Consider the following 27,991-nt stretch of genomic DNA (forward strand, 5'->3'; position numbering starts at 1 on the left):
GCTATATTTTAAGGGAGGGGGGAAATAAACGAATTCCTATGCCCCACAAATAAGCCAGAGATGCATTTTAAATAAAAGGACACATTCTACTCATGTAGAAACACGCTGATTCCCGGACCGTCTGCGGGCCGGATTGAGAGGGCGATTGGGTCAGATCCGGGCCTGAGGTTGCCTACCCCTGCTTTTAACTAACCAGAAAGGAAATCTGGAATCCTCAGGAAAAGGGCAGGGCTTGCTGGCCAGGCTCTCTCAAGTGCAGTCCTATATTCTTGGCTTCCTAACTTCTGTACTGAAAAAATTGTCCAGTAGCACCTTAGAGACCAACTAAGTTTGTTCTGGGTCTAAGCTTTCATGTGCAAGCACACTTCTTCAGATACACTGAAACATGCACCCAAAAGCTTATACCAAGAACAAACTTAGTTGGTCTCTAAGCTGCTACTGGACAATGTTTTTATTTTTTAATATATTTCGAATGCGTCAGATCAACACAGCTATCTACCTGATTCTGTACTGAAAGTCCACCTCACCCTATGTCGGAATGGAAGGGGGGCATGTGCCTCCATTATTTCTTTTTGATATACTTCGTATTTGCTATCTTATTTGGCCAACCTCCCTGTAAGGACTGCATGCCTGATTGTTTATGTGCGTAAGTGGGAGGGGAAAGAAAGAAAGAGTATTTCATCATTGTTATGATTATAGTCTAGCTATCAAATTACCTGCATGGAAATGATTTGTGAATTTTGCAATTACCTTCAACGGATTGACAAGAATAGATGATGGAAATGATGGTTTCTAGCCAAAGTGCAGGCTGATTTTTCATGGAAGGAGATAAAACAAAGAAGTTTGGACATATGCCTGGTACAAATGGCAGAAAGCCAGATTTCCTCCACCTTGGGACGCGTCGCAGTGGAAAATCAGAGGCACAAGAAAGAGAAAGAGAAACGCCAGGGACAGACTGTTGGACTACAAAGAATATAAAGAGAGAAATAAAGAAAATAAATACCCACACAGAAACATATGACATTGGTCCAACCCACTTGCCAGACGAACTCAGAGTCTGTTAAAAATAAATGAAGGATCAAGATCGGAATGTTTTATTAGAATGACCTGGACCAATTAAGATAAGCCACACAAATGTGAAATCCCCATCACGCCCGCCTCCTCGAACCTCAGAGCATGGGAAGTCAACCAAAGACTTACTATTTGGCTTAATATTTGGATCATTTGGTGATTTTATCATTTGGAATGTTTTTAATGTGGTATTTATTAGATTGTTAAAATGGAAATTTAATCAATATTACTATATAAAGAGAAGGAAAGAAAGTCCACCTCACCCAAAGTAGTGGGACACCAGGGAATACCCATTTGCACCACCAGCCTCCTCTCGGAGGCCTTGGTGGCATCCGATTGGTGGTTGCTAAGCAACCACGGATGCCTCCCTGGTCCTCCATCTCCTGTTAACTGTGACATCTTCTCTCCTCACTGTCACTGAGAACACCCAAAGGAGAGAACAGAGCCCAGAGGCTTCACCGAGGTCACCCACATGTGCGAGAAAAATGATGGTGAAGGAAGCGGAAACGCAGAAACGGATGTCAACGACGAAGGCAATTTCTGAGGGATGCTATTAGTTTTGTGGCTTGGGAGGAAATGGGTGGAGGGTCTCAGCTAGTAGTACCTGCCACCCCCCCAAAAAAAACCCCCTCCATGGTTGTTAAGAGTCCTGCTGCAGACCGAAAATTCCCCGCCCCAATGCGATTAAATCAAAAAGTTATGGGGTAATATTTATAATTTTAATGGGTGTTCAAAATGACATTTGAAAAAAGACCAGAAGCCTTTCTTCCCTCCCTCCCCCCCCCCCGGGTAACACTTCTTTATTCATTTTATGTACAATCTTTACAACAAAAGACTTCACATCCAAGACAAAACAGTATATAACAAAACCTTGAGTCTCATATTTTCATTTGTACTGATTCTTCTCAGATTCCCTTATTTTACTATTCCTTAATTCCTGTCTCCTTTTGGTTCCTTATCCTTAATCTCTTAGGTCCCATATATATCTTTAACAATTTTTCAATTAATGCCCTCACCTCCTTCCCCCTAAACTTGTTGCTTCCCTTCACCCATGTACGATCTTCTTTACATACTGTTGTTGCTGTTTTTGTTGTTGAGTTAACAGCTGTTTATATTTGTTGTTCCATATTTGTTTTAATATCATCCTATAACCTTGAGCCCTTTAAACTATCGCATATCAATTTTAGACTCCGAAGCCAACTCTTTTCATGTAATCCTTTACGCATTCTCACTCTTTATAAAAAAATTTATTAGCACAGCCTCTAATTGATGCTGTTAACTTTGCCATCTCTGCAAATTCACAAAGTTTAGCTTGCCATTCTAGTAATTCTGGAATTTTGTCTGTTTTCCGGTTTTTTGCCACTAATATTCTGGCCGCTGCTGTTGCATAAAGGAATACATTCCTTTTATCCTTGGGGATGTCACTAGATATTAAGCCCAGCAGAAAACATTCTGGCTTTTTAGAAATTGAACTCCTAAGTATCTTTTTGAGCTCTTCATGTAGCACAATCCAAAACTGTTTAACCACCTTACACCACATGTGGCACATTGTCCCCACCTCCCTCCAGCAGAGATTTGAGTGCATTTTGTACATCTTTGATAATTTTACTGGGGTGAGGTACCAACGATAGAACATCTTCATTATATTCTCTTTAATCAGATAGCAGGCTGTAAAGTTTATATCGGTTTTCCATAACCTTTCCCATCTCTCTAAATGGATTGTCTGGCCCAGAAGCCTTTCTTCTAGGAATAGGGACATCCCCAACAACAAGAAAAAAAATTCTTATACGCCTCCAGGATTTTGGTGGCAAAAAACTGGAAGGGAGATAAAGTCCTTTCAGTGGCAGAAGGGCAAATTGAATTTTGTGAATTCATTGAATTGGCCAAAATGATGACAGCAATCAGATTACATTCTAACCAAAACTTAAAGAAAGAGTGGGAATGTGTAGATGAATCTATGGGAAAAAACAGTGTTCCGAATGAAATTGATTTATATGTTTAGACTGAAATCCACAAAGTTACAATAGAAAGAGCTACAAGATTATATGGGCTAATATCTAAAGTACAAAATTTTTCTGTCTATAAGATGCCCCCATGTATAAGATGCCCCCTATTTTTGGGGACTCAGATTTAAGAAAATGGGGGGGGGAGAGATATCCATGTACAAGATGCTCCCCTAATTTTTGACATTATTTTTTAGGGGGGAAACCTAGTCTAATAATAATAATAATAATAATAATAATAATAATAATAATATACTTTATTATTTGTACCCCGCCCATCTGGCTGGGTTTCCCCAGCCAATCTGGGCGGCTTCCACAAAGACCAAAAATACACTAAGATGTCACACATTGAAAACTTCCCTGAACAGCCTTAAGATGTCTTCTGACTGTCAGGTAGTTGTTTATCGCTTTGACATCTGATGGGAGGGCGTTCCACAGGGTGGGTGCCACTACTGAGAAGGCCCTCTGCCTGGTTCCCTGTAGCTTTGCTTCTCGCAATGAGGGAACTGCCAGAAGGCACGGAAAAATACAGTATACTGTTTGAACACAAATAAAGGATATACTGTAGAAGTCAATCTAATGGGGCTAGGCATGGGTGGAGGGAAGGTCATAGGGACACTAAGGGTGAAATTGCAAAAGGATGTTTGGATACATATATATACAACGTACGGCAAAAAATGTTAAAAGGTGTTTTCTTTTGAATGGATCAAAGCAGTAATGTGAGAAGCAAATAAAAGTTAATTTTAAAAGAGGGAGAAAGGGAAATCCCCTGAAATAAAAGTATGTTTAGGGGTCCCAGACGAGACGACCAAGGTCCATAAAAGGGCAGGGCTGTGCCAGGGCCCCGGTTGGCACATGCAGAGCGAGGGCTTCATGTTCACTGCAACATAATGGAGACCTTTCGGAAAACCTCTGCCTAGCCTGTGTAGTAAGCCAGCCAGACGAGCTGCATAAAAATAAAATGGGATTTATGTCATCACAGAAGCTTAGGAAAGAGTACTATGGTCCCAGCCAAGCAGCCACGGTTCCAGATGTGCAGTTAAAATAACTACAAACATCAGATTCAGGTAGGTAGCCATGTTTGTCTGATGCAGTCGAGAGAGAGAGAGAGAGACAGAATAAAATAATAATAATAATAATAATAATAATAATAATAATAATGATGATGATGATGATGATGTCCAGTTTTTCTCCATGAAAATAGCTGTTTACTTGGCCATTTTCCTATGTTGTGAAGGCTGAAATGTCAATTCAGTGGAGCAGGGTCAAGATATTAACTGATATGCATGAAATTTCAGATATAGCTATATAATCCCTAGTGTGGTAAGATAAAACCTTGGGAGCAGGTCTTAAAAAATAAGGTTTTTTATGAACCACCCTACTATATATAGATGTCTTTTGTTTTTCTAGCTTGATCAAAATGATTGATTCTTTCATAACAGGTAGATAGTTAAGAGATTAGGCAGCTTCCGTGCACCTCAGAATTTGGCGCCCAGGTGCCCCACACCCCTTGCGCCCCTGGGTCAAGACGGCCCTGACCTGCCACCCCCCCAAAAACTCCATGGCTCTTAAGATTCCTGCTGTGGACAGAAAACCAGTCGCCCTGAACGATGGAGAAATGCAATAAAAATACGTTTAGGGGTCCCAGACGAGACAACCAAGGTCCATAAAAGGGCAGGCCTGTGCCAGGGCCCCCAGTTGGCACACGCAGAGCGAGGGCTGCATGTTCACTGCAATGCAATGGAGACCTTTTGGGAAACCTCTGCCCCTGGCGCCCTGCCCAGCCTTTGACCTGCCTGTGTAGCAAGCCGGCCAGACAAGCTGCATAAAAATAAAATGTGATTTATATCACAGAAGCTTATGTCGGGGTCCCAGCCAAGCAGACACAGTTCCTGGCATGCAGTTAAAATAACTGCAAAGAGGATGACAGGGAGAAGAATCCACTTTTGTTGTTGATCAATCTCCAGGTTGAAAATGATGCAGTTTGGTCTGCAGCCCCAGAGATGTGGGGGTCAGAACATGGCCTCCCTAGCTCAGTCTAATAATAATAATAATAATAGTGATAGTGATAATAGTAGTAATAACAATTTATTATTTCTACCCCGCCCATCTGGCTGGGTTTTCCCAGCCACTCTGGGCAGCTTCCAACAGAAGGTTAAAATTCATTGAAACACCAGTCATTAAAAACTTCTCGAAACAGGGCTGCCTTCAGATGTCCTTTAAAAGTGAGATAGTTATTTCCTTGACATCTGATGGGAGGGCATTCCACAGGGCGGGTGCCACTACCGAGAAGGCCCTCTGCCTGGATCCCTGTAACCTCGCTTCTCACACGGAGGGAACCGCCAGAAGGCCCTCGGAAGAGGGACCCCGGTGTCCGGGGTGGAGATGCTCCTTCAGGTCTATTGGGCTGAGGCCGTTAAAGGCTTTCAAGGTAAGCACTGAGACTTTGAATTGTGCCCAGAAAAGTCCCTGGAGCCGATGCAGGTCTTTCAGGACTGGTGTTATATGGCCTTGGTGAGACTTGATTTAAAACTTTTATTTTACAGAAAGGTTCAACCTTGCTGGCATCCTCTTAATAGTGACAACCAGAGGAAAGTTTCCTCTACCAGGCCATTTAGAGCTTTCAAGGTCAGCACCAACACTTTGAGTTGTGCCTGGAAACGTCCTGGGAGCCAATGCAGGTCTCTCAGGACTGGTGTTATGTGGTCTCAGGGGCCGCTCCCAGTCCCCAGTCTGGCTGCCGCATTCTGGATTAGTTGTAGTTTCTGGGTCACCTTCAAAGGTAGCCCCACGTAGAGTGCATTGCAGTAGTCCAAGCGGGAGATAACCAGAGCATGCGCCACTCTGGGCAGGTAGGGTCTCATCCTGTGTCCCAAATGGAGCTGCCCTGGACACAGAATGGACCTGCGCCTTCATGAACACCTCTGAGTCCAAAATGGTGTCCAGGCTGCACACCTGGTCCTTCATGCTCTATTTTGAGTAGCAGCAACTATGGGAGGCCAAACATTTCATCTTGCTGCCTCCTTCTGTGTGTGCCAAGTTGTCTTCCAAACACCATGGAAACTAAGCTCTAAGGTTGGCTGCGTGACAAAGGGATTAACGCGATTATTCAAGTTGGAACAAAATATTTGCATGTTCTTGTGGGGCTGTTTAGTGGCTCGTAGCCCAGCAGCTCATTTTAGAACACCATTTGGCTCACTTTGGCTGCCATGCCGACTATTTGCAGGCTAACCTTTCCGCTTAATCCTTCCCATAGGATCTTGACGTTTAGGGCTCTCAAAAAGCTTTGTCTGCCTTTGTAACGAACGACAGACACGATGTGACCATTGCCATCCCAGTTGCCCCCAAAATATTCCTGCTGGTTTACCCCTTTGGGGTACCAGTGAAAATGATGTATTGGACAGAGATGGATGATGCTGCAGCAGGCGGACATTGTTCCAAACTTCTGCTTGGATACCTGTGTGGAGGGTGGGAATTCCCCCCCCAAAGAGCTGTTTGTACCCACTTTCCTTCCTTATATGATAGAGCAGATTGAGGTTAAATCCTGACAAGACAGAAGTACTCTTCTTGGGGGGGCAGGGGGCTGCTGGGTGTGGGGGACTCCTTGGTCCTGAACGGGGCAACTGTATCCCTGAAGGACCGGGTGTGCAGCCTGGGGGTCATTTTTGATCCATGGAGGTACAGGTCCATTCTGTGTCCAGGGCAGGTCCATCTGGGATGCAGGATGAGACCCTCCCTGCCCACTGACTGTCTTGCCAGAGTGGTGCATGCTCTGGTTATCTCCCACTTGGACCACTGCAATGCACTCTATGTGGGGCTGCCTTGGAAGGTGACCCAGAAACTACAACTAATTCAGAATGCGGTAGCCAGACTGGGGACTGGGAGCGGCGGCAGAGACCATATAACACCAGTCCTGAGAGAGAGAGGGGCCCTAAGCTACAGCTTGTTGAGCTCATACTTAAATCCTGCACTGGCATAGATAGATAGATAGATAGATAGATAGATAGATAGATAGATAGATAATAGATAGATAGATAATTGATTGATCAATCAATCGATAGATTAGATAGATGATAGATAGATGATAGATAGATAGATAGATAGATAGATAGAGTGGTACCTCGGGTTACATATGCTTCAGGTTACAGACGCTTCAGGTTACAGACTCCGCTAATCCAGAAATAGTACCTCGGGTTAAGAACTTTGCTTCAGGATGAGAACAGAAATTGCGCAGTGCTAGCGGGAGGCCCCATTAGCTAAAGTGGTGCTTCAGGTTAAGAACAGTTTCAGGTACCACTGTAGATAGAAAATATAAGATGGTAGATTAGATGATAGATAGATATAAGATAGATAGATGATCAATAGATAGGTGATAGATAGATGATAGGTAGGTTAGGTCGAGGAGTCATGAGCAACTCATTCAATGCGATTCTGCTCTCTTCACAGCTGAGCTGTGGTGGATCAGGAGAGAAAGCTGCGTAGTTTCCCCCCCAGTGCCCCTTCTGTACCTCTGAAGGTTTGATAACCGAAGGTTTGATAACCAGGGGCTCTTCCCATCACAGAAGAGGGAGAGGGAGGGAGAGAGAGAGAAAGAGAGAGAGGGAAGGAAGGAAGGAAAGAAGGAAGGAGAGAGAGAAAGAGAGAGAGAGATTTTCCAGTTCCTTTTAGATGTTTGCCATCTGCTTCTCCTCTCTGTGAACCTTCGGGTCTGAAATTCTCTTTAGCTTTGGCCAATCCCACCTGTTGCTGAGACGGAACATCCCTGACCATTCGCTGAGAGGTGTTTCCCAAAGAGAGTTTGGCTGGGGGCATAATTCAGCAGCAGCTTTGACTCCTCCTCCAAGCCTTGTGCTTTCCCTCTTCCCTCTTCTCTCCCTTCTATTATGCCATGGATAGGCAGACTAAGACCCGGGGACCAGATCCGGCCCAATCGACTTCTCAATCCGGCCAGCGGACGGTCCAGGAATGGGCATGTTTTGACATAAGTATAATGTGTCCTTTAATTTAAAATGTATCTCTGGGTGATTTGTGGGGCATAGGAATTCATTCATATTTCCCCCCCAAAATCTAGTCCGCCCCCCCACAAGGTCTGAGGGACCAGACCCTGCCGAAAAAGCTTGCTCACCCCTGTATTACGGTCTCCGCCAGTGCCAGATTTATGTCTAGGGGGCTAAGTCGGCTGAAGCTTAGGGCCTTAGATGCACTTTCTTCAAGAGATAAGTTTAGGATCAAATCATTTCTTCCTATATTACAGGCAGGCCCAATAGGCAGATTGTGATCTACCGGTAGATCACTGGACGTCTGTCATAGATCACAAGCTCGCCCCAAAGAAGCTCAACAGCTTTGACCTGAACCCCCCAAAAGGGGGTAGATCACTGCCAGTTTTTAACTCTGTGATTTTTTAACCCTGTAATATACCCTCTATACAACATTTTCATATAATTATCTTTTAGCAGCGTACAATAGGGCGGTTCATGAAAAACTTTTTTTTGAAAATGGTAGCAAAGGTACTACACTAGGGACTCTCCTTCATGAAAATAGCCGTTTTCCTATATTGTCGTGAAGGCTGAAATGTCAATTCAGTGGAGCAGGATCAAGATATTAACTGAGATGCATGAAATTTCAGATATAGCTATATAATCCCTAGTGTAGAAAGAGAAGACCTTTGGAGCAGGCATTTAATAAATAAATAAATTATGAACCACCCTAGTATGCAATCAGTGAATATTAAATTCATTCTCTGTAACTTTTCCCAACCCTCCATTTGTACATGATGTCCTATATCTTGTGCCCATTTCATCGTTACCAATTTAACCCCCTCACTCCCACCTTTCAGGCTTAAAGGTGGGAGATTCCTTGCACCCTTCAGCTTGACCCTCATCACGACCCTCTGTTTGGGGCAGTTGGTGGTATTGCAAAAGCAACTGCTTTGGGGCTATGTTGGAAAGTGTATCAGAAACCAGGCGGGGGACTAAGGCAAGGAGACAAGGCACCAAGGAAAATTGAGGCAAGGAGCGCTAGTAAAACCATGGAGGCTCACTTTAGAAAAGGCCACATTGCTTCACATCGGCTGCGAGAGAATCCTGAGCCTGCAATGTGTCTGCGGCCGCTGCCCAATGGGAAATAAAACTAATTTTCATGGGTGTGTATCAGTTCCTGACTGTGTTTAACTATATGAATTCTTTATACATCATATAAACATACCTCTGTTCACATTATCAAATTAAGTAGAAGCAATTAAAAACCACCATTCTGAACAGGAAATACAAATAGATCCTTTCTTACATACGTAATGTCCAAATAGAAGCTTTTTTTGTGTTCCACATACAGTACGTCTTTACGAATACAAGTGTCAAATGCGACAACTTTAAGAAGCGGTACTCGCAGAAAATGAACTTTTTATTTGTAAGGTTCCACGTACACCTTTGCAAAGTATAGTTATTGTATGCAGGTATAAGACAAAAGTTACAAAAGATCTTAACATATGCCTTTGCAAAATATAGTTGCTGTATGCAGGTATCACACAAAAGAACTTAAGACAAGGATTCCCGGAATAACACCTTGTTTCGCCTTGTCAGGCTTCGTCAGCCATGCATACTTTAAATAATAAAAATAAAAATAAAAATAAAAATAAAAATAAAAATATAAAAAATTATTTCTACCCACCACTCTGGGCAGCTTCCAACAAAATATTAAAATGCAATAGTGCACCAGACATTAAAAGCTTCCCTAAACAGGGCTGCCTGTAGGTTTTTTTAAACAAATTAAGAAATAAAACATAACACGCATGGATCTCCATACCATATTTTGTGTATCAGAGACGTGGGACAAGTGACATGGCGGATCCCACAGTAAACAAACAGTAATCCTATGTTTACTTTTCTAGAGAGACACAGTGTTAATTCTTGTTACAGGTGGCAGCAATCTACAGCAAAGTTTTTTAATCTCTTAAAACAGGCATCCCCAACCTGCGGCCCTCCAGATGTTTTGGCCTACAACTCCCATGATCCCTAGCTAACAGGACCAGTGGTCAGGGATGATGGGAATTGTAGTCCAAAACATCAAGAGGGCCAAAGGTTGGGGGTGCCTGTCTTAAAGTGACCCCTTTGAAACCACCAGATTCAACATAGATTTTTAAGGTTATCCATTGTATGTCAAGATATTAATGATGACTCATAAAAAACTATAATCTATTTCTGTATTTAAACCTGAGGGATGCAAAGAATCAAGCAGGAAAATCAATCTAGTTTCCTTCTGCAGAAGAATCTTTTGGGCATGCTAGTTGGATTTACATAACTATAGGTTTGATAATGTTGTGCAGGCTTCCTCAACCTTGGGCCTCCAGATGTTTTTCGGCTGCAACTCCCATCATTCCTAGTTAGCAGGACCAGTGGTCAGGGATGCTGAGAATTATAGTTTCAAAACAGCAGGAGGGCTGAAGTTGAGGAAGCCTGGTGTTCAGTTCCTGGCAAGTGTAATAAAACAGAGACAAATGGAGACTTGGCTCGCTTTTCCAAACGAGAATGAAGTATAAGCACGGGGCCTTGGAAGAGGTTTCCAGTGTATTAGTCATTAGAGAAGAAGCCACAGGGAGAAAGCTTTATTTGGAAATGTTGGAGATGTAGGGACACAAAATGGGAAGGTTTTGGTCACTTCGCGGCAAAGCATGTTTGGAAAAAAGCGACAACTTTCGCCCTAGACCAGGCATAGGCAACCTTCAGCCCTCCAGATGTTTTGGACTACAGTTCCCATCATCCCTGATCACTGGTCCTTCTAGATAGGGATCATGGGAGTTGTAGGCCAAAACATCTGGAGGGCCGAAGGTGGCCTAGACCAGTGGTGGCCTAGACCAGTGGTGGCAAATCTTTTTGAGACCAAGTGCCCAAACCGCAGCCCCAAACCCCTTTATTTATCGCAAAGTGTTAACACAAAGTGCCCAGAGTTGTTTTTGGGGTGGGTGAGTAGTAGGGTTCCCCAGAGTTGTTGTTTTGGGGAGGGGTTTTGGGGGGAGACCTCTGACTCTCGTTCAAATCGGAACCAGGGAAGGCGGTGAAGGTTGAGTGCAAGTGCCTGGATGTGGTTGGAGGACGGTCATGACTATCAGGTTGAGGTTGGATCCGGACAAGACAGAAGTCCTGTTGTAGGTGGGGGGGGTGTGACTCCCTGGTCCTGAATGGGGCAACTGTGCCCTTGAAGGACCAGGTGTGGAGCCTGGGGGTCATTTTGGACCTAAGGAGGCGCAGGTCCATTCTGTGTCCAGGGCAGCTCCATCTGGGATGCAGGATGAGACCCTTCCTGCCCACAGACTGTCTCGCCATAGTAGTGAATGCTCTAGTTTCTATCTCCCAATTGGACTACTGCAATGCGCTCTACGTGGGGCTGCCTTGGAAGGTGACCGGAAACTACAACTAATCCAGAATGCGGCAGCCAGACTGGGGACTGGGACCACCGAGACCACATAACACCGGTCTTGAAAGACCTGCGTTCGCTCCCAGGAAGTTTCCGAGCCCAATTCAAAGTGTGTTAAGAGGATGCCAGCGAGGCTGAACCTTTCTGTAAAAAGGATTCAATGCTTCCCAAAAGGAAACCTTCCTCTGCGTGTCAATATGAAGAAGATGCCAACAAGGTTGAACCTTTCTGTAAAATAAAGTCTGACCAAGACCATATAACACCGGTCCTGAAAGACCTACGTTGGCTCTCAGAACGTTTCTGGGCCCAATTCAAAGTGTTGGTGTTGACCTTGAAAGCCCTAAATGGCCTCGGTCCAGTAGGCCTGAAGGAGCGTCTCCACCCTGGTCCCTCTCCCTTCTGGCGGTTTCCTCCCTGCTAGAAGCCAAGTTACAGGGAACCAGGCAGAGGGCCTTCTCAGTAGCGGTGCCTGCCCTGTGGAACACCCTTCCGTCAGATGTCAAAGGAATAAAGAACGATTAGAAGACATCTGAAGGCAGCCCTGTTTAGGGTGAATGACAGATGTTTTCATGTATTTCTAACCTTCCATTGGAAGCCGCCCAGAGTGGCTGGGGAAACCCAGCCAGATGGTCGGGATAGAAACCATAAATCATCATCATCAACAACAACAACAACAACTAGTTCAGAACAAGAATCCTGTCCCCTCCTGCAATTTCTAGCGTCTGGTGCTCAGAAATATTACTGCCTCCAGCCCTGTGTTTTATTATTTCTGCAACCTCTTGGCCCTTTCGTTGGGCTGCCTCCCCATTAAGGAATTTATATGCCAATTTCATATGAAACATTACCCCAAAGTGAGGTTCTGATGCCCTTCTTTGCTTGCCGTTGATTGCCACTGAAATTATCTGTTTGGTGATCGTGACTAATAGTTCATCCATGCGGGGGCCCTTTTAAGCAGCGTTGAGTAACAGGAGGAAACATGAGAATGCCACCATTCATCCGTTCGCCCACTCCCTTCCCATTTATGGCAGGAGCGTTAAGGCTGAGGAAAAGCTTTGGAAAACACAACACATACCCACCGTGCAAAGCCACGGATTGGGAAAACAGAGCTTCAACCTTGATGGAGAGCAACTTGTGCGAGTTCAATGAAGCACTCTGAAGGAAACGTTCCAAAACCGAAGCCCAGAATTGGTTTAGGCTGTAGGTCAGGCATTCCCAACCTCAGATGTTTTGGACTACAGTTCCCATCATTCCTGACAACTGGTCCTGTTAGCTAGGGATCATGGGAGTTGTAGGCCAAGTTGTAGGGCTGCAGGTTGGGGATGCCAGCTGTAGGTGAACACAGCCTTCTGTTTAACAGTTTCAATACAGGATCTCCAAGCAGCTGTCTTCTGAAAAAATAATTTCGGAAATAGACTTGAAAGAGAAGTGGCTGAATTGCAACTTATCACTCAGCTGAAAACTATGGAGAGAGCTGGTCTGAATAGAGATATTGAATTCCTGTCTCTTTACACACGCTAAAGCTATTTTGGGTCATCTGCATACCATCCCTTGATTTTTCAGATGTTAACAGTCGCCAGCAGGTTGACCATACCCACTGAGTCCTACAACCCTTTGGAGAAAACACCACCCACCCACCCCGACTATATATCAGGTTCTGGGGACTTCTCCTGCCTCTATCTATCAGGGTCCGAGGACTCCCTTTCCTCTATATATCAGGGTCCGGGGACTCCCTTCCCTCTATATATCAGGGTCTGGGGACTCCCCTCCCTCTATATATCAGGGTCTGGGGACTCCCCTCCCTCTATATATCAGGGTCTGGGGACTCCCCTCCCTCTATATATCAGGGTCCGGGGACTCCCCTCCCTCTATATATCAGGGTCTGGGTACTTCTCCTCCCACTATATATCAGGGTCTGGGGACTCCCCTCCCTCTATATATCAGGGTCTGGGGACTCCCCTCCCTCTATATATCAGGGTCCGGGGACTCCCTTCCCTCTATATATCAGGGTCCGGGGACTCCCTCTATATATCAGGGTCGGGGAATTCTCCTCCCTCTATATATCAGGGTCTGGGGACTTCTCCTCCCTCTATATATCTGGGTCTGGGGACTCCCCTCCCTCTATATACAGACATTGAAGTCCATTAATCATTCCCCCATGTCTCTTATTTATATAGAGGGACTCCCCTCCCTCTATATATCAGGGTCCGGGGACTCCCCTCCCTCTATATATGAGGGTCCGGGGACTCCCCTCCCTCTATATATCAGGGTCCGGGGACTCCCCTCCCTCTATATATCAGGGTCCGTGGACTCCCCTCCCTCTATATATCAGGGTCTGGGGACTCCCCTCCCTCTATATATCAGGCTCCGGGGACTCCCCTCCCTCTATATATCAGGGTCCGGGGACTCCCCTCCCTCTATATATCAGGGTCCGGGGACTCCCCTCCCTCTATATATCAGGGTCCGGGGACTCCCCTCCCTCTATATATCAGGTTCTGGGGACTCCCCTCCCTCTATACATCAGGGTCCGGTGAGTCCCCTCCCTCTGTATATCAGGGTCTGGGGACTCCCCTCCCTCTATATATCAGGGTCCGGGGACTCCCCTCCCTCTATATATCAGGGTCGGGGAATTCTCCTCCCTCTATATATCAGGGTCCGGGGACTTCTCCTCCCTCTATATATCAGGGTCTGGGGACTCCCCTCCCTCTATATATCAGATTCCGGGGACTCCCCTCCCTCTATATATCAGGGTCTGGGGACTTCTCCTCCCTCTGTATATCAGGGTCTGGGGACTCCCCTCCCTCTATATATCAGGGTCCTGGGACTCCCCTCCCTCTATATATCAGGGTCCGGGGACTCCCCTCCCTCTATATATCAGGGTCCGGGGACTCCCCTCCCTCTATATATCAGGGTCTGGGGACTCCCTCTATATATCAGGGTCCGGGGACTCCCCTCCCTTTATATATCAGGGTTTGGGGACTCCCCTCCCTCTATATATCAGGGTCTGGGGACTCCCTCTATATATCAGGGTCCGGGAACTCCCCTCCCTCTATATATCAGGGTCTGGGGACTCCCCTCCCTCTATATATCAGGGTCTGGGGACTCCCCTCCCTCTATATATCGGGGTCTGGGGACTCCCCTCCCTCTATATATCAGGGTCCGGGACTCCCCTCCCTCTATATATCAGAGTCCGGGGACTCCCCTCTCTCTATATACAGGCATTGAAGTCCATTAATCATTCCCCCGTGTCTCTTATTTATATAGGGGGACTCCCCTCCCTCTATATTTCGGGGTCTGGGGACTCCCCTCCCTCTATATATCAGGGTCCGGGGACTCCCCTCCCTCTATATATCAGGGTCCGGGGACTCCCTTCCCTCTATATATCAGGGCTGGGGACTCCCTCTATATATCAGGGTCGGGGAATTCTCCTCCCTCTATATATCAGGGTCTGGGGACTTCTCCTCCCTCTATATATCTGGGTCTGGGGACTCCCCTCCCTCTATATACAGACATTGAAGTCCATTAATCATTCCCCCGTGTCTCTTATTTATATAGAGGGACTCCCCTCCCTCTATATTTCGGGGTCTGGGGACTCCCCTCCCTCTATATATCAGGGTCTGGGGACTCCCCTCCCTCTATATACAGACATTGAAGTCCATTAATCATTCCCCCGTGTCTCTTATTTATATAGAGGGACTCCCCTCCCTCTATATTTCGGGGTCTGGGGACTCCCCTCCCTCTATATATCAGGGTCTGGGGACTCCCCTCCCTCTATATATCAGGGTCCGGGGACTTCTCCTCCCTCTATATATCTGGGTCTGGGGACTCCCCTCCCTCTATATACAGACATTGAAGTCCATTAATCATTCCCCCGTGTATTTATATTCCCCCGTGTATTTATATAGAGGGACTCCCCTCCCTCTATATTTCGGGGTCTGGGGACTCCCCTCCCTCTATATATCAGGGTGCGGGGACTCCCCTCCCTCTGTATATCAGGGTCCGGGGACTCCCCTCCCTCTATATATCAGGGTCCGGGGACTCCCCTCCCTCTATATATCAGGGTCTGGGGACTCCCCTCCCTCTATATATCAGAGTCCGGGGACTCCCCTCTCTCTATATACAGGCATTGAAGTCCATTAATCATTCCCCCGTGTCTCTTATTTATATAGAGGGACTCCCCTCCCTCTATATTTCGGGGTCTGGGGACTCCCCTCCCTCTATATATCAGAGTCCGGGGACTCCCCTCCCTCTATATACAGGCATTGAAGTCCATTAATCATTCCCCCGTGTCTCTTATTTATATAGGGGGACTCCCCTCCCTCTATATTTCGGGGTCTGGGGACTCCCCTCCCTCTATATATCAGGGTCCGGGGACTCCCCTCCCTCTATATATCAGGGTCCGGGGACTCCCTTCCCTCTATATATCAGGGCTGGGGACTCCCTCTATATATCAGGGTCGGGGAATTCTCCTCCCTCTATATATCAGGGTCTGGGGACTTCTCCTCCCTCTATATATCTGGGTCTGGGGACTCCCCTCCCTCTATATACAGACATTGAAGTCCATTAATCATTCCCCCGTGTCTCTTATTTATATAGAGGGACTCCCCTCCCTCTATATTTCGGGGTCTGGGGACTCCCCTCCCTCTATATATCAGGGTCTGGGGACTCCCCTCCCTCTATATATCAGGGTCTGGGGACTCCCCTCCCTCTATATATCAGGGTCCGGGGACTTCTCCTCCCTCTATATATCTGGGTCTGGGGACTCCCCTCCCTCTATATACAGACATTGAAGTCCATTAATCATTCCCCCGTGTCTCTTATTTATATAGAGGGACTCCCCTCCCTCTATATTTCGGGGTCTGGGGACTCCCCTCCCTCTATATATCAGGGTGCGGGGACTCCCCTCCCTCTGTATATCAGGCTCCGGGGACTCACCTCCCTCTATATATCAGGGTCTGGGGACTCCCCTCCCTCTATATATCAGGGTCTGGGGACTCCCCTCCCTCTATATATCAGAGTCCGGGGACTCCCCTCTCTCTATATACAGGCATTGAAGTCCATTAATCATTCCCCCGTGTCTCTTATTTATATAGAGGGACTCCCCTCCCTCTATATTTCGGGGTCTGGGGACTCCCCTCCCTCTATATATCAGAGTCCGGGGACTCCCCTCCCTCTATATACAGGCATTGAAGTCCATTAATCATTCCCCCGTGTCTCTTATTTATATAGGGGGACTCCCCTCCCTCTATATTTCGGGGTCTGGGGACTCCCCTCCCTCTATATATCAGGGTCCGGGGACTCCCCTCCCTCTATATATCAGGGTCCGGGGACTCCCTTCCCTCTATATATCAGGGCTGGGGACTCCCTCTATATATCAGGGTCGGGGAATTCTCCTCCCTCTATATATCAGGGTCTGGGGACTTCTCCTCCCTCTATATATCTGGGTCTGGGGACTCCCCTCCCTCTATATACAGACATTGAAGTCCATTAATCATTCCCCCGTGTCTCTTATTTATATAGAGGGACTCCCCTCCCTCTATATTTCGGGGTCTGGGGACTCCCCTCCCTCTATATATCAGGGTCTGGGGACTCCCCTCCCTCTATATATCAGGGTCTGGGGACTCCCCTCCCTCTATATATCAGGGTCCGGGGACTTCTCCTCCCTCTATATATCTGGGTCTGGGGACTCCCCTCCCTCTATATACAGACATTGAAGTCCATTAATCATTCCCCCGTGTCTCTTATTTATATAGAGGGACTCCCCTCCCTCTATATATCAGGGTCTGGGGACTCCCCTCCCTCTATATATCAGGGTCTGGGGACTCCCCTCCCTCTATATATCAGGGTCCGGGGACTCCCCTCCCTCTGTATATCAGTGTCTGGGGACTCCCCTCCCTCTATATATCAGGGTCTGGGGACTCCCCTCCCTCTATATATCAGGGTCCGGGGACTCCCCTCCCTCTATATATCCCTCTGCCCCTTCCGCTCCATTCCTCTCCTGCCAGCCTTCTTGGTGGAAGGTGATTTTAATTTTTTACTGCAGAGCCGCGGAGCTTGGCCACAGTTACTCGCCATGCATTGGGAACCTCAAAGCTGGATTACTGCAGTGCGCTCCTTGAGCTGGGCTTGGAGGCTGCAGCTGGAGCAGAACTGGGTGCCTAGGTTGTTTTAGGGGCAAACTGTCACCAGCAGATGATCTAAATACTATTATGTATATAGTACATTAACTGATTTACCCCATTAAATATTATACATACATTATCCAATGTATAAGATATAATACATATATGTTTAATTTTGCATTATATATTTACCCTATGACTATCCTAATATATCCTAATACCTGTATATTTTACATAATACCTAAGAGCTGACTGTACCTAACATTATATACCAGACAACTATTATTAAGGTATTATAACCTCTTCATTTGATTTAAGAACGTTTTGTGTGTGTGTGTGTGTGTGTGTGTGTGTGTGTGTGTAGTGCATTACTGTATAAACTCATGAATATCCATTAATCACTACTCTCCATAATCTTACATTCAGAGATTACCTGATATATTTCTCTTCAATACAGAAGTGCATTCTGTACCCGGTTATTTATTAATCCGGCATATCTGAAGGAAACCAAAATGCTTCTGTACAAAGTTATGGTACTACCAACTTTACTATATGCTTGTGAAACATCGCCACTTATCAATGCCATCTCCAACTCCTCAAAAGTTTCCATCAACAGGGTCTCCGAAAATTTTTACACATCACTTGGGAAGACAGGCGAACTAATATCAGTGTACTGGAAGAAGCAAAGACTGTCAGTGTCGAAGCAACGACCCTTCAACATCAACTTTGGACCAGTCATGTGGCCTTCCAAAGCAACAACTCTATTCCAAACTTAAAAATGGAAAGCTTAATGCCGGTGGTCCACAAAAGAGGTTGAAAGATCTCAAGGCAAATTTCAAAAATGTAGTACAGTGGTACCTTGGGCTACATACACTTCAGGTTACAGACTCCACTAGCACAGAAATAGTACCTCGGCTTAAGAACTTTGCTTCAGGATGAGAAATTGTGCTCCAGTGGCATGGCGGCAGCAGGCAGCCCCATTAGCTAAAGTGGTGCTTCAGGTTATGAACAGTTTCAGGTTAAGAATGTACCTCCGGAACAAATTAAGTACTTAACCCGAGGTAGCACTATATAAACACCGACAACTGGGAAACACTGGCCTGCGAGAGCTCCAGTTGGAGAACAGCCTTGACCAAAGGCGTCCTGGGCTTGGAAGACACTCAAACTTGAGACACGAGGGAGAAATGGGTGAAGAGGAAACCCCACTGTGGAAGGGCGTGCGGATCCGGAATTGGCCTCCACTGTCACTTATGGGCTCACTGCTAAAATCCGTGTTGATGGAAGCCAATCTGACCCAGCTATGAGGGATTGCCAAAGAAGAAGACCCTTGAGGTGGGCTTGGAGGCTGCAGCTGGTGCAGAACTCGCGACTAGGTTGTTTTAGGGTCCAAGTGGCACCAGCATCCAACCCTTTGTCTTCAGGGTTTGCACAGGCTGCCAATCTGCTTCCCGGCCAAATTCAAGGTGTTGGCACTAACCTAAAGAGCCCTGTACAGCTGTTTGAGCTGCTATCTAGTATATCTCCTTAAGACAGGCATGGCCAAACTTGGCCCTCCAGCTGCTTTGGGACTACAACTCCCATCGTCCCTGACCACTGGTCCTGTGATGAGAGTTGTAGTCCCCAAACAGCTGGAGTTTGCCTATGCCTGACATAGGCGCTGGAGGTGATGAATCAGTAAGTAATAAGAATAAGAAGCAGCTATGTATGGAAGGCGATTAATCCGGGGGCCCTATTCTGCAGTGGTTCCACTCCTTCCTCCTTACAGCACTTTTTTACAACACTGAAATAGAAGAGGGAAATTTGCTCAGAAATCTTTACTCACCGAAATTATAAGGATCAACAGAGCTTAGAAAATTACTGTATATTTCAATAGCCTTAAGAACTACTTAGCAAGGGAAATCATACCTAAACTGGGAGCTGGGGGCCCTGTAATACAGTACTTCGGCTGCTTCCTCCTGGGCCGTGTCCAGAAAGTGGGGGGGACCCCTGGGCTCTCACTTGTGGGGTGCCTCTTTCCCCATGCTTTTAAACATCTATATGAAGCTTCTGGGAGAGATCATCAGGGGGGTTGGGCTGGGCTGGGGGTTCATCAGTATGCGGATGATACCCAGCTCTACCTCTCTTTTAAATCAGAACCAGTGAAGGCGGTGAAGGTCCTGTGTGAGTGTCCAAGATGGTTGGAGAATGGATGGCGGCTAACAGATAGAAGTTGAATCCTGGCAAGACAGAAGTACTGTTATTGGGGGACAGGGGAGAGGCTGGTGTGGGGGACTCCCTGGTCCTGAACAGGGTAACTGTCCCTGAAGGACCAGCTGCACAGCCTGGGGGTGATCTTGTCAAACAACAAACATTTAATTTCACAATATAACACAACCACTTCCAGATACTCACAGAGGACTCACAGAAGCTCAGAAGTGAAGTTGCCTGATGATGCTCAGCCTGAACCATAACAACAACAACAACAACAATAATAATAATTTATCATTTCTGCCCCGCCCATCTGGCTGGCTCTCCCCAGCCGCTCTGAGCTGCTTCCAACAAAAGATTAAAAAGACAGCCGTTTAAAATTTCCTGAAATTATGCACACACCCCCCCGAGAGGGCTCAGATTCCTACAGGGGCTACTCAGCATTTTGGACGTTTTCAGAGACTGAAGTAGCTGGGCAGGTATTTATATCCTGTTGACGGTGCCCTATTCTTCTCCCCTGAGATCACCTAAAATGGTAAATGTTTTCCGTGGGATGAGGGCCACCAGTCCTGGGCAAAGGGGTGTGGACATCTCTTGGTGCCCCCCCCATATTAATAGCCTCCCTGAACTCTCAAACCGGGAGAGCTCTTACCAGCCGAGCTCCTAAAGTAGGGCTAGTTGGGAATTGGTCTTCGCTGCAGGATGGCTTATCACAGGCACGCAGGTAACCCTCCTCTGCGCCCCAAATATATATATATGGCATTTCATTGTCTTTTGTGCTTCGGGCAAGAGATCTGGCTGGCTGGCTTGCTCTTTCAACAGGATTTCGCTGTGCTGGAAATTCTTCCTTTGAGCCTTGGGGTGTGTGTGTGCTTTCTAACAAATAAGGAGACCCTCTGTGCGATGATATTCCTTCCAGGGTGGGCAGTAGGGTGGTCATAAAAAACTTTTTTTTGAAAATGCCTTCTCCAAAGGTCTTATCTTAACCACACTAGGGATCTCTGAAATTTTGTGCATATCAGTTAATATCTTGACCCTCCTCCACAAAAATAGCTGTTTACTTGCCCATTTTCCTATATCGTGAAGGCTGAAATGTCAATTCAGTGGAGCAGGGTCAAGATATTAACTGATATGCTTGAAATTTCAGAAATAGCTATATAATCCCTAGTGTAGTAAGATAAAACCTTTGGAGAAGGCATTTAAAAAAAAAAAGTTTTTGTGAACCGCCCTAGTGGGTGGAGGTTCTGCTAACTGCTGCAAGAAGGATCCTTGCACAAACATTTCCTTTGCTTTACTTTCATGCTGTGGGTGTCTGTTAGTCTTTCTGTCCTGTTTTCCCCTGAAACTTTCCAAACCCTTCAGTATTGCAAGAGCCTGGTAGAGATGCTCGTGGGGAGGGATCTTCTTCTCTTTGGCAATCCCTCATAGCTGAGTCAGATCTTCCATAAACAAGGTTTTAACAATGAGTCCATAAGTGACTGTGGAGGTCAATTCTGGATCCACAGTGGGGGCATTGGTTTCTGAGTGGGAGTTGATCACAAGCGTTTCTTCCTCTTTGCCCGTTTCTCCCTCGCATTCTGAGTGTCTTCCAAGCCCAGGACGCCTTTGGTCAAGGCTGTTCTCCAACTGGAGCTCTCACAGCCCAGTGCTTCCCGGTTGTCAGTGTTTATACTACATTTTTAAAAAGATGCCTTGAGATCTTTCAACCTCTTTTGTGGACCACTGGCGTTACGCTTTCCATTTTTAAGTTCAGAAGAGAGTCATTGCTTTGGAAGGAGATACACAACATGATTGGTCCAAAGTTGATGTTGAAGGATCATTGCTTCAACACTGGCGATCTTTGCTTCTTCCAGTACGCTGGCATTAGTTCGCCTGTCTTCCCAAGTGTTATGTAAAAATTTCCGGAGACCCTGTTGACGGAATCTTTTGAGAAGCTGGAGATGGTGTGGATAAGCAAGTATAAGAGCTGGTAAAGGGCAATTAAGCAGAATATCACTAACTTCATGTTAATATTCAGTTGGAAGCCGCCCAGAGTGGCTGGGGAAACCCAGCCAGATGGGTGGGGTATAAATAATAAATTTTTATTTTTATTTTTATAATATAGCTCATGGATTGGACCCTAAACAACTGCCAGATCCTTTTAGCAGGAGACAGGACACAGATAAGCTTCAGGGACAGCATTGTCCCTGCTTAGACTCTCCATTAAACTCCTTGGCCGCCATTCTTTTAAATTTTGTTGTTGTTTAGTCGTGTCCGCCTCTTCGTGATCCCCTGGATCAGAGTATGCCAGGCACTCCTGTCTTCCACTGCCTCCCGCAGTTTGGTCAAACTCATGTTGGTAGCTTCGAGAACACTGTCCCACCATCTCGTCCTCTGTCGTCCCCTTCTCCTTGTGCCCTCCATCTTTCCCAACATCAGGGTCTTTTCCAGGGAGTCTTCTCTTCTCATGAGGTGGCCAAAGTATTGGAGCCTCAGCTTCACGATCTGTCCTTCCAGTGAGCACTCAGGGCTGATTTCCTTAAGAATGGAGAGGTTTGATCTTCTTGCAGTCCATGGGACTTTCTAGAGTCTCCTCCAGCACCAGAATTCAAAAGCATCAATTCTTCGGCAATCAGCCTTCTTTATGGTCCAGCTCTCACTTCCATACATCACTACTGGGAAAACCAGAGCTTTAACTATATGGACCTTTGTCAGTAAGGTGATGTCTCTGCTTTTTAAGATGCTGTCTAGGTTTGTCATCACTTTTCTCCCAAGAAGCAGGCGTCTTTTAATTTTGTGGCTGCTGTCACCACCTGCAGTGATCATTTATATCATTTAGGTGTAGACAAATTAGACTATTTGCTTTACTAAAACCTGAAGAGTGAAGTTTTGGATAGACCATTTGAGTCCAGGCGCTCTTGGGACAATCTTGCAGCACTAGGGATATTAGACTGGGGGGATTTGAGTATAGGTGAAGCCAGAAGTTAAATGTCCTGTGCCAGATTCATTATTCTACTGAAGGAGATTGGCCTCTAGGCGCAATGATGCCTTTGGGACACTGGGTGGTACAGAAAAAAATTGCCTTAGAAACTTTGCATGCAGGAAAGCTCCAAGCTAGACCCCTGGGACCACCACTTTAAAACACCTGAGGTCGCAGGTGAATCGAAAACCCCCGAGACCTGCTGCCTTTCTGAGTATGGCGCTTGGTGAACAAATATCCTGACCTGGAACCAAGTGGCTTCCTAGGGTGATGTTATTGGGTCCATATTACAGATCAGGTAGATTGAGGCAGAGGGTGAGAGAAAGGGTGTTAACTTCTCTTACGGAAATGACAGGTGCCCCCCACATCTTTAAAGTTGTTAAATGTTACAAATTTTATGCCTGAATGTATCATTTTGACTTGACAGCTCAGGGAAGATGCCCAGCTTTAAAAAATCATATAACATCAACTCCTTTGCCAGTTTCCTCCATTTCAACGCTATTTTGCCCTTGGAAAAAGGACTCTTTCCCCGGCCACCTCCCCAAGCCTGGGGACATGTATACACACCTCCTACCCCAGGAGGTTCCCAGAGGTGACAATTGCTGAGCTGATTGTTGGCCAAGGGAAGCCAAATCTCATCACCAAACTTGTCTCAGGCTCCAGACATGCAAAGAAAGTTCTATTGTACTTTTGGGTGGTTGGTACTTGAGACATGTTTGCCTGTGCTAATCTTATACTTGGGTGTTGCCTTGACATATCTGTCTATGCTAATCTTGTGTAACCCTCCCCTTTCTGACGGTTTTAGTGGTGTAGCAATGAAGTATCGATGATGCTGTGTGAACTGTTTAAAAAGTCAATGTCGCCCCAACGCTCTGGGTTCTTACTGCCGTTTGAACCTGTCACACAACAATAAGGGATCAAAGTCTACTGACTGCTGTTTTGCTCCAAATTACTTGCCTGGAATTTCCTTCTTTTACTGACCACATGGACCCATGGGGGACTTGCTCCCCAACAAACTGGGCTGTTGAGTAGAGTCTCATCCCAGAATTTTCTTTAACACTTGCTTGGCAGGGCTCACAGTTTAGCCCCTTGTCTCTGTCTTCCGTAAGGACTTTGGTGCTCATTCGCCCTAGCTGTGCTCCTGCACTGTAGGACTGGCATTTGCTGTTCATGCTTCAATCCCACTTTGCCTGCTGACGGACAGACGGAGGCTGCAGAAATCGTTTCGCGTCTATCCAGAGACATTAGCGAATCCCCCCAAAAAAGCTCTTTGCTTATCAGTTTCCACTCCCTCCTGTTTGTTGAATGTGCTCCACAAACTGTTGCCACGACACAAAATACTTGGTATAGAGCTGGACCAAATCCAGGTAATTGAGTGAAAGGGCAAGCGACTCATGAAACAATGGGGTCATGGGCCTATATTTAGATTGGAGGGCGGGTGGGTGGGGTACGTGCCAGAGAGAACATTGCAGAAACAAGTTAGCCATGAACACATTGGTTTTCCTTGGCTGTCCTTAGGAGGAGGTGCTCTGTGCGGCCCCACTGCTTGCTTACTTCTCTTGTTCTGAGCTTGTGCACCTGAACCTGTAGCTGTGAGAGCTTCAGAGAGGAATGCGTGAGATCTGGGTCTCTGTCCCGATCTAACACTGTTTGAAATAAATAAAAAAATAAAAAAATAAAAAAATTGTCCAGTAGCACCTTAGAGACCAACTCAGTTTGTTCTTGGTCGAAGCTTTTGTGTGCAGGCGCCCTTCTTTAGATACAGTGAAACAGAAGTCCCCGGACCCTGATATATAGAGGGAGGGGAGTCCCCAGACCCTGATATATAGAGGGAGGGGAGTCCCCGGACCCTGATATATAGAGGGAAGGGAGTCCCCAGACCCTGATATATAGAGGGAGGGGAGTCCCCGGACCCTGATATATAGAGGGAGGGGAGTCCCCAGACCTTGATATATAGAGGGAGGGGGGACCCTGATATATAGTGGGAGGAGAAGTACCCAGACCCTGATATATAGAGGGAGGGGAGTCCCCGGACCCTGATATATAGTGGGAGGAGAAGTAGCCAGACCCTGATATATAGTGGGAGGAGAAGTACCCAGACCCTGATATATAGAGGGAGGGGAGTCCCCGGACCCTGATATATAGTGGGAGGAGAAGTACCCAGACCCTGATATATAGAGGGAGGGGAGTCCCCAGACCCTGATATATAGTGGGAGGAGAAGTACCCAGACCCTGATATATAGAGGGAGGGGAGTCCCCGGACCCTGATATTTAGAAGGAGGGGAGTCCCCGGACCCTGATATATAGTGGGAGGAGAAGTACCCAGACCCTGATATATAGAGGGAGGGGAGTCCCCGGACCCTGATATATAGAGGGAGGGGAGTCCCAGGACCCTGATATATAGAGGGAGGGGAGTCCCCGGACCCTGATATATAGAGGGAAGGGAGTCCCCAGACCCTGATATATAGAGGGAGGGGAGTCCCCGGACCCTGATATATAGAGGGAGGAGAAGTCCCCAGACCCTGATATATAGAGGGAGGGGGGTCCCCGGACCCTGATATATAGAGGGAGGGGAGTCTCCAGACCTTGATATATAGAGGGAGGGGGGACCCTGATATATAGTGGGAGGAGAAGTAGCCAGACCCTGATATATAGAAGGAGGGGAGTCCCCAGACCCTGATATATAGTGGGAGGAGAAGTACCCAGACCCTGATATATAGAGGGAGGGGAGTCCCCAGACCCTGATATATAGTGGGAGGAGAAGTACCCAGACCCTGATATATAGAGGGAGGGGAGTCCCCGGACCCTGATATATAGAGGGAGGGGAGTCCCCGGACCCTGATATATAGTGGGAAGAGAAGTACCCAGACCCTGATATATAGAGGGAGGGGAGTCCCCAGACCCTGATATATAGTGGGAGGAGAAGTTCCCAGACCCTGATATATAGAGGGAGGGGAGTCCCCGGACCCTGATATTTAGAGGGAGGGGAGTCCCCGGACCCTGATATATAGTGGGAGGAGAAGTACCCAGACCCTGATATATAGAGGGAGGGGAGTCCCCGGACCCTGATATATAGAGGGAGGGGAGTCCCCGGACCCTGATATATAGTGGGAGGAGAAGTACCCAGACCCTGATATATAGAAGGAGGGGAGTCCCCGGACCCTGATATATAGAGGGAGGGGAGTCCCCGGACCCTGATATATAGTGGGAGGAGAAGTACCCAGACCCTGATATATAGAGGGAGGAGAAGTACCCAGACCCTGATATATAGAAGGAGGGGAGTCCCCGGACCCTGATATTTAGAGGGAGGGGAGTCCCCGGACCCTGATATATAGAGGGAGGGGAGTCCCCGGACCCTGATATATAGAGGGAGGGGAGTCCCCAGACCCTGATATATAGAGGGAGGGGAGTCCCCGGACCCTGATATATAGAGGGAGGGGAGTCCCCGGACCCTGATATATAGAGGGAGGGGAGTCCCCGGACCCTGATATATAGTGGGAGGAGAAGTACCCAGACCCTGATATATAGAGGGAGGGGAGTCCCCGGACCCTGATATTTAGAGGGAGGGGAGTCCCCGGACCCTGATATATAGAGGGAGGGGAGTCCCCGGACCCTGATATATAGAGGGAGGGGTGTCCCCAGACCCTGATATATAGAGGGAGAAGTACCCAGACCCTGATATATAGAGGGAGGGGAGTCCCCGGACCCTGATATATAGAGGGAGGGGAGTCCCCAGACCCTGATATATAGAGGGAGGGGGGACCCTGATATATAGTGGGAGGAGAAGTAGCCAGACCCTGATATATAGTGGGAGGAGAAGTACCCAGACCCTGATATATAGAGGGAGGGGAGTCCCCGGACCCTGATATTTAGAGGGAGGGGAGTCCCCGGACCCTGATATATAGTGGGAGGGGAGTCCCCGGACCCTGATATATAGAGGGAGGGGAGTCCCCAGACCCTGATATATAGAGGGAGGAGAAGTACCCAGACCCTGATATATAGAGGGAGGGGAGTCCCCGGACCCTGATATATAGAGGGAGGGGGGACCCTGATATATAGTGGGAGGAGAAGTAGCCAGACCCTGATATATAGTGGGAGGAGAAGTACCCAGACCCTGATATATAGAGGGAGGGGAGTCCCCGGACCCTGATATATAGTGGGAGGAGAAGTACCCAGACCCTGATATATAGAGGGAGGGGAGTCCCCAGACCCTGATATATAGTGGGAGGAGAAGTACCCAGACCCTGATATATAGAGGGAGGGGAGTCCCCGGACCCTGATATTTAGAGGGAGGGGAGTCCCCGGACCCTGATATATAGTGGGAGGAGAAGTACCCAGACCCTGATATATAGAGGGAGGGGAGTCCCCGGACCCTGATATATAGAGGGAGGGGAGTCCCCGGACCCTGATATATAGTGGGAGGAGTAGTACCCAGACCCTGATATATAGTGGGAGGAGAAGTACCCAGACCCTGACATATAGAAGGAGGAGAAGTACCCAGACCCTGATATATAGAGGGAGGGGAGTCCCCGGACCCTGATATATAGAGGGAGGGGAGTCCCCGGACCCTGATATATAGTGGGAGGAGAAGTACCCAGACCCTGATATATAGTGGGAGGAGAAGTACCCAGACCCTGACATATAGAGGGAGGAGAAGTACCCAGACCCTGATATATAGAGGGAGGGAGTCCCCGGACCCTGATATAAAGAGGGAGGAGAAGTCCCCAGACCCTGATATAGGTGGGGCGGGGGTTTTCTCTGAAGAGTGGTAGGACTCAATGGGTATGGGCAACCTGTTGGCGACTGTGAACAACTGCAATTAGTCCTGCAGAAAAAAGCAGGGGTGCCAAAAATAGCCAGGTCTCTCTATATTTTTCAGCTGGGTGATAAGTTGCAATTCAGCCACTTCTCTTTCAAGTCTCTATCTGAAATTCTTTTGTAATAATACAGCTGCTTGGAGATCCTGTATTCAACGTCCCAGAAGATGGAAGCGCTCTCCTTTTGGCTTCTCTACCTTGCAATTCCCGATGTCGGAGTGATGCCCATTTATCCTCTGGCACAGGGTTTGGCCTGTTGGTCCAATAGAGAGCACTGCTGGCATTTGATGGCATTTGATGGCATTTGATGGCATTTGATGGCATACACAACGTTCGAAGATGAGCCATTCAATAGGCCTGAGATGGGATGTTTGGCATTGTTGGGTCCAGCGATGGTGTCGTCTGGGTGTGAGTGGCAGCAAAGTT

General features: G+C 47.1%; 2 protein-coding genes across 6 annotated transcripts in view; both read left to right on the plus strand.

The window, feature by feature from the left end:
* The window catches only part of LOC128406711 (P2R1A-PPP2R2A-interacting phosphatase regulator 1-like), a 328,756-nt gene that overhangs the window by 73,733 nt on the left and 227,032 nt on the right, over window positions 1–27,991 (plus strand). The gene's annotated exons all lie outside the window — the stretch shown is intronic.
* The window catches only part of FHL1 (four and a half LIM domains 1), a 67,711-nt gene that overhangs the window by 5,738 nt on the left and 33,982 nt on the right, over window positions 1–27,991 (plus strand). Inside the window, exon 1 of one of the 4 annotated variants that reach the window (XM_053374291.1) lies at window positions 1,482–1,604. The exons of 2 other annotated variants lie outside the window; for them this stretch is intronic. In XM_053374291.1, the coding sequence (XP_053230266.1) occupies window positions 1,544–1,604 (61 nt within the window). In that variant the 5' untranslated portion in view covers window positions 1,482–1,543. Of the gene's footprint in view, window positions 1–1,481; window positions 1,605–20,385; window positions 20,514–27,991 lie in introns of those variants that run through there. One more of the 4 variants, XM_053374292.1, reaches the window with a different exon arrangement.

The sequence above is a fragment of the Podarcis raffonei genome, chromosome Z (genome assembly GCF_027172205.1).
Source record: "Podarcis raffonei isolate rPodRaf1 chromosome Z, rPodRaf1.pri, whole genome shotgun sequence".
NCBI lineage: Eukaryota > Metazoa > Chordata > Lepidosauria > Squamata > Lacertidae > Podarcis > Podarcis raffonei.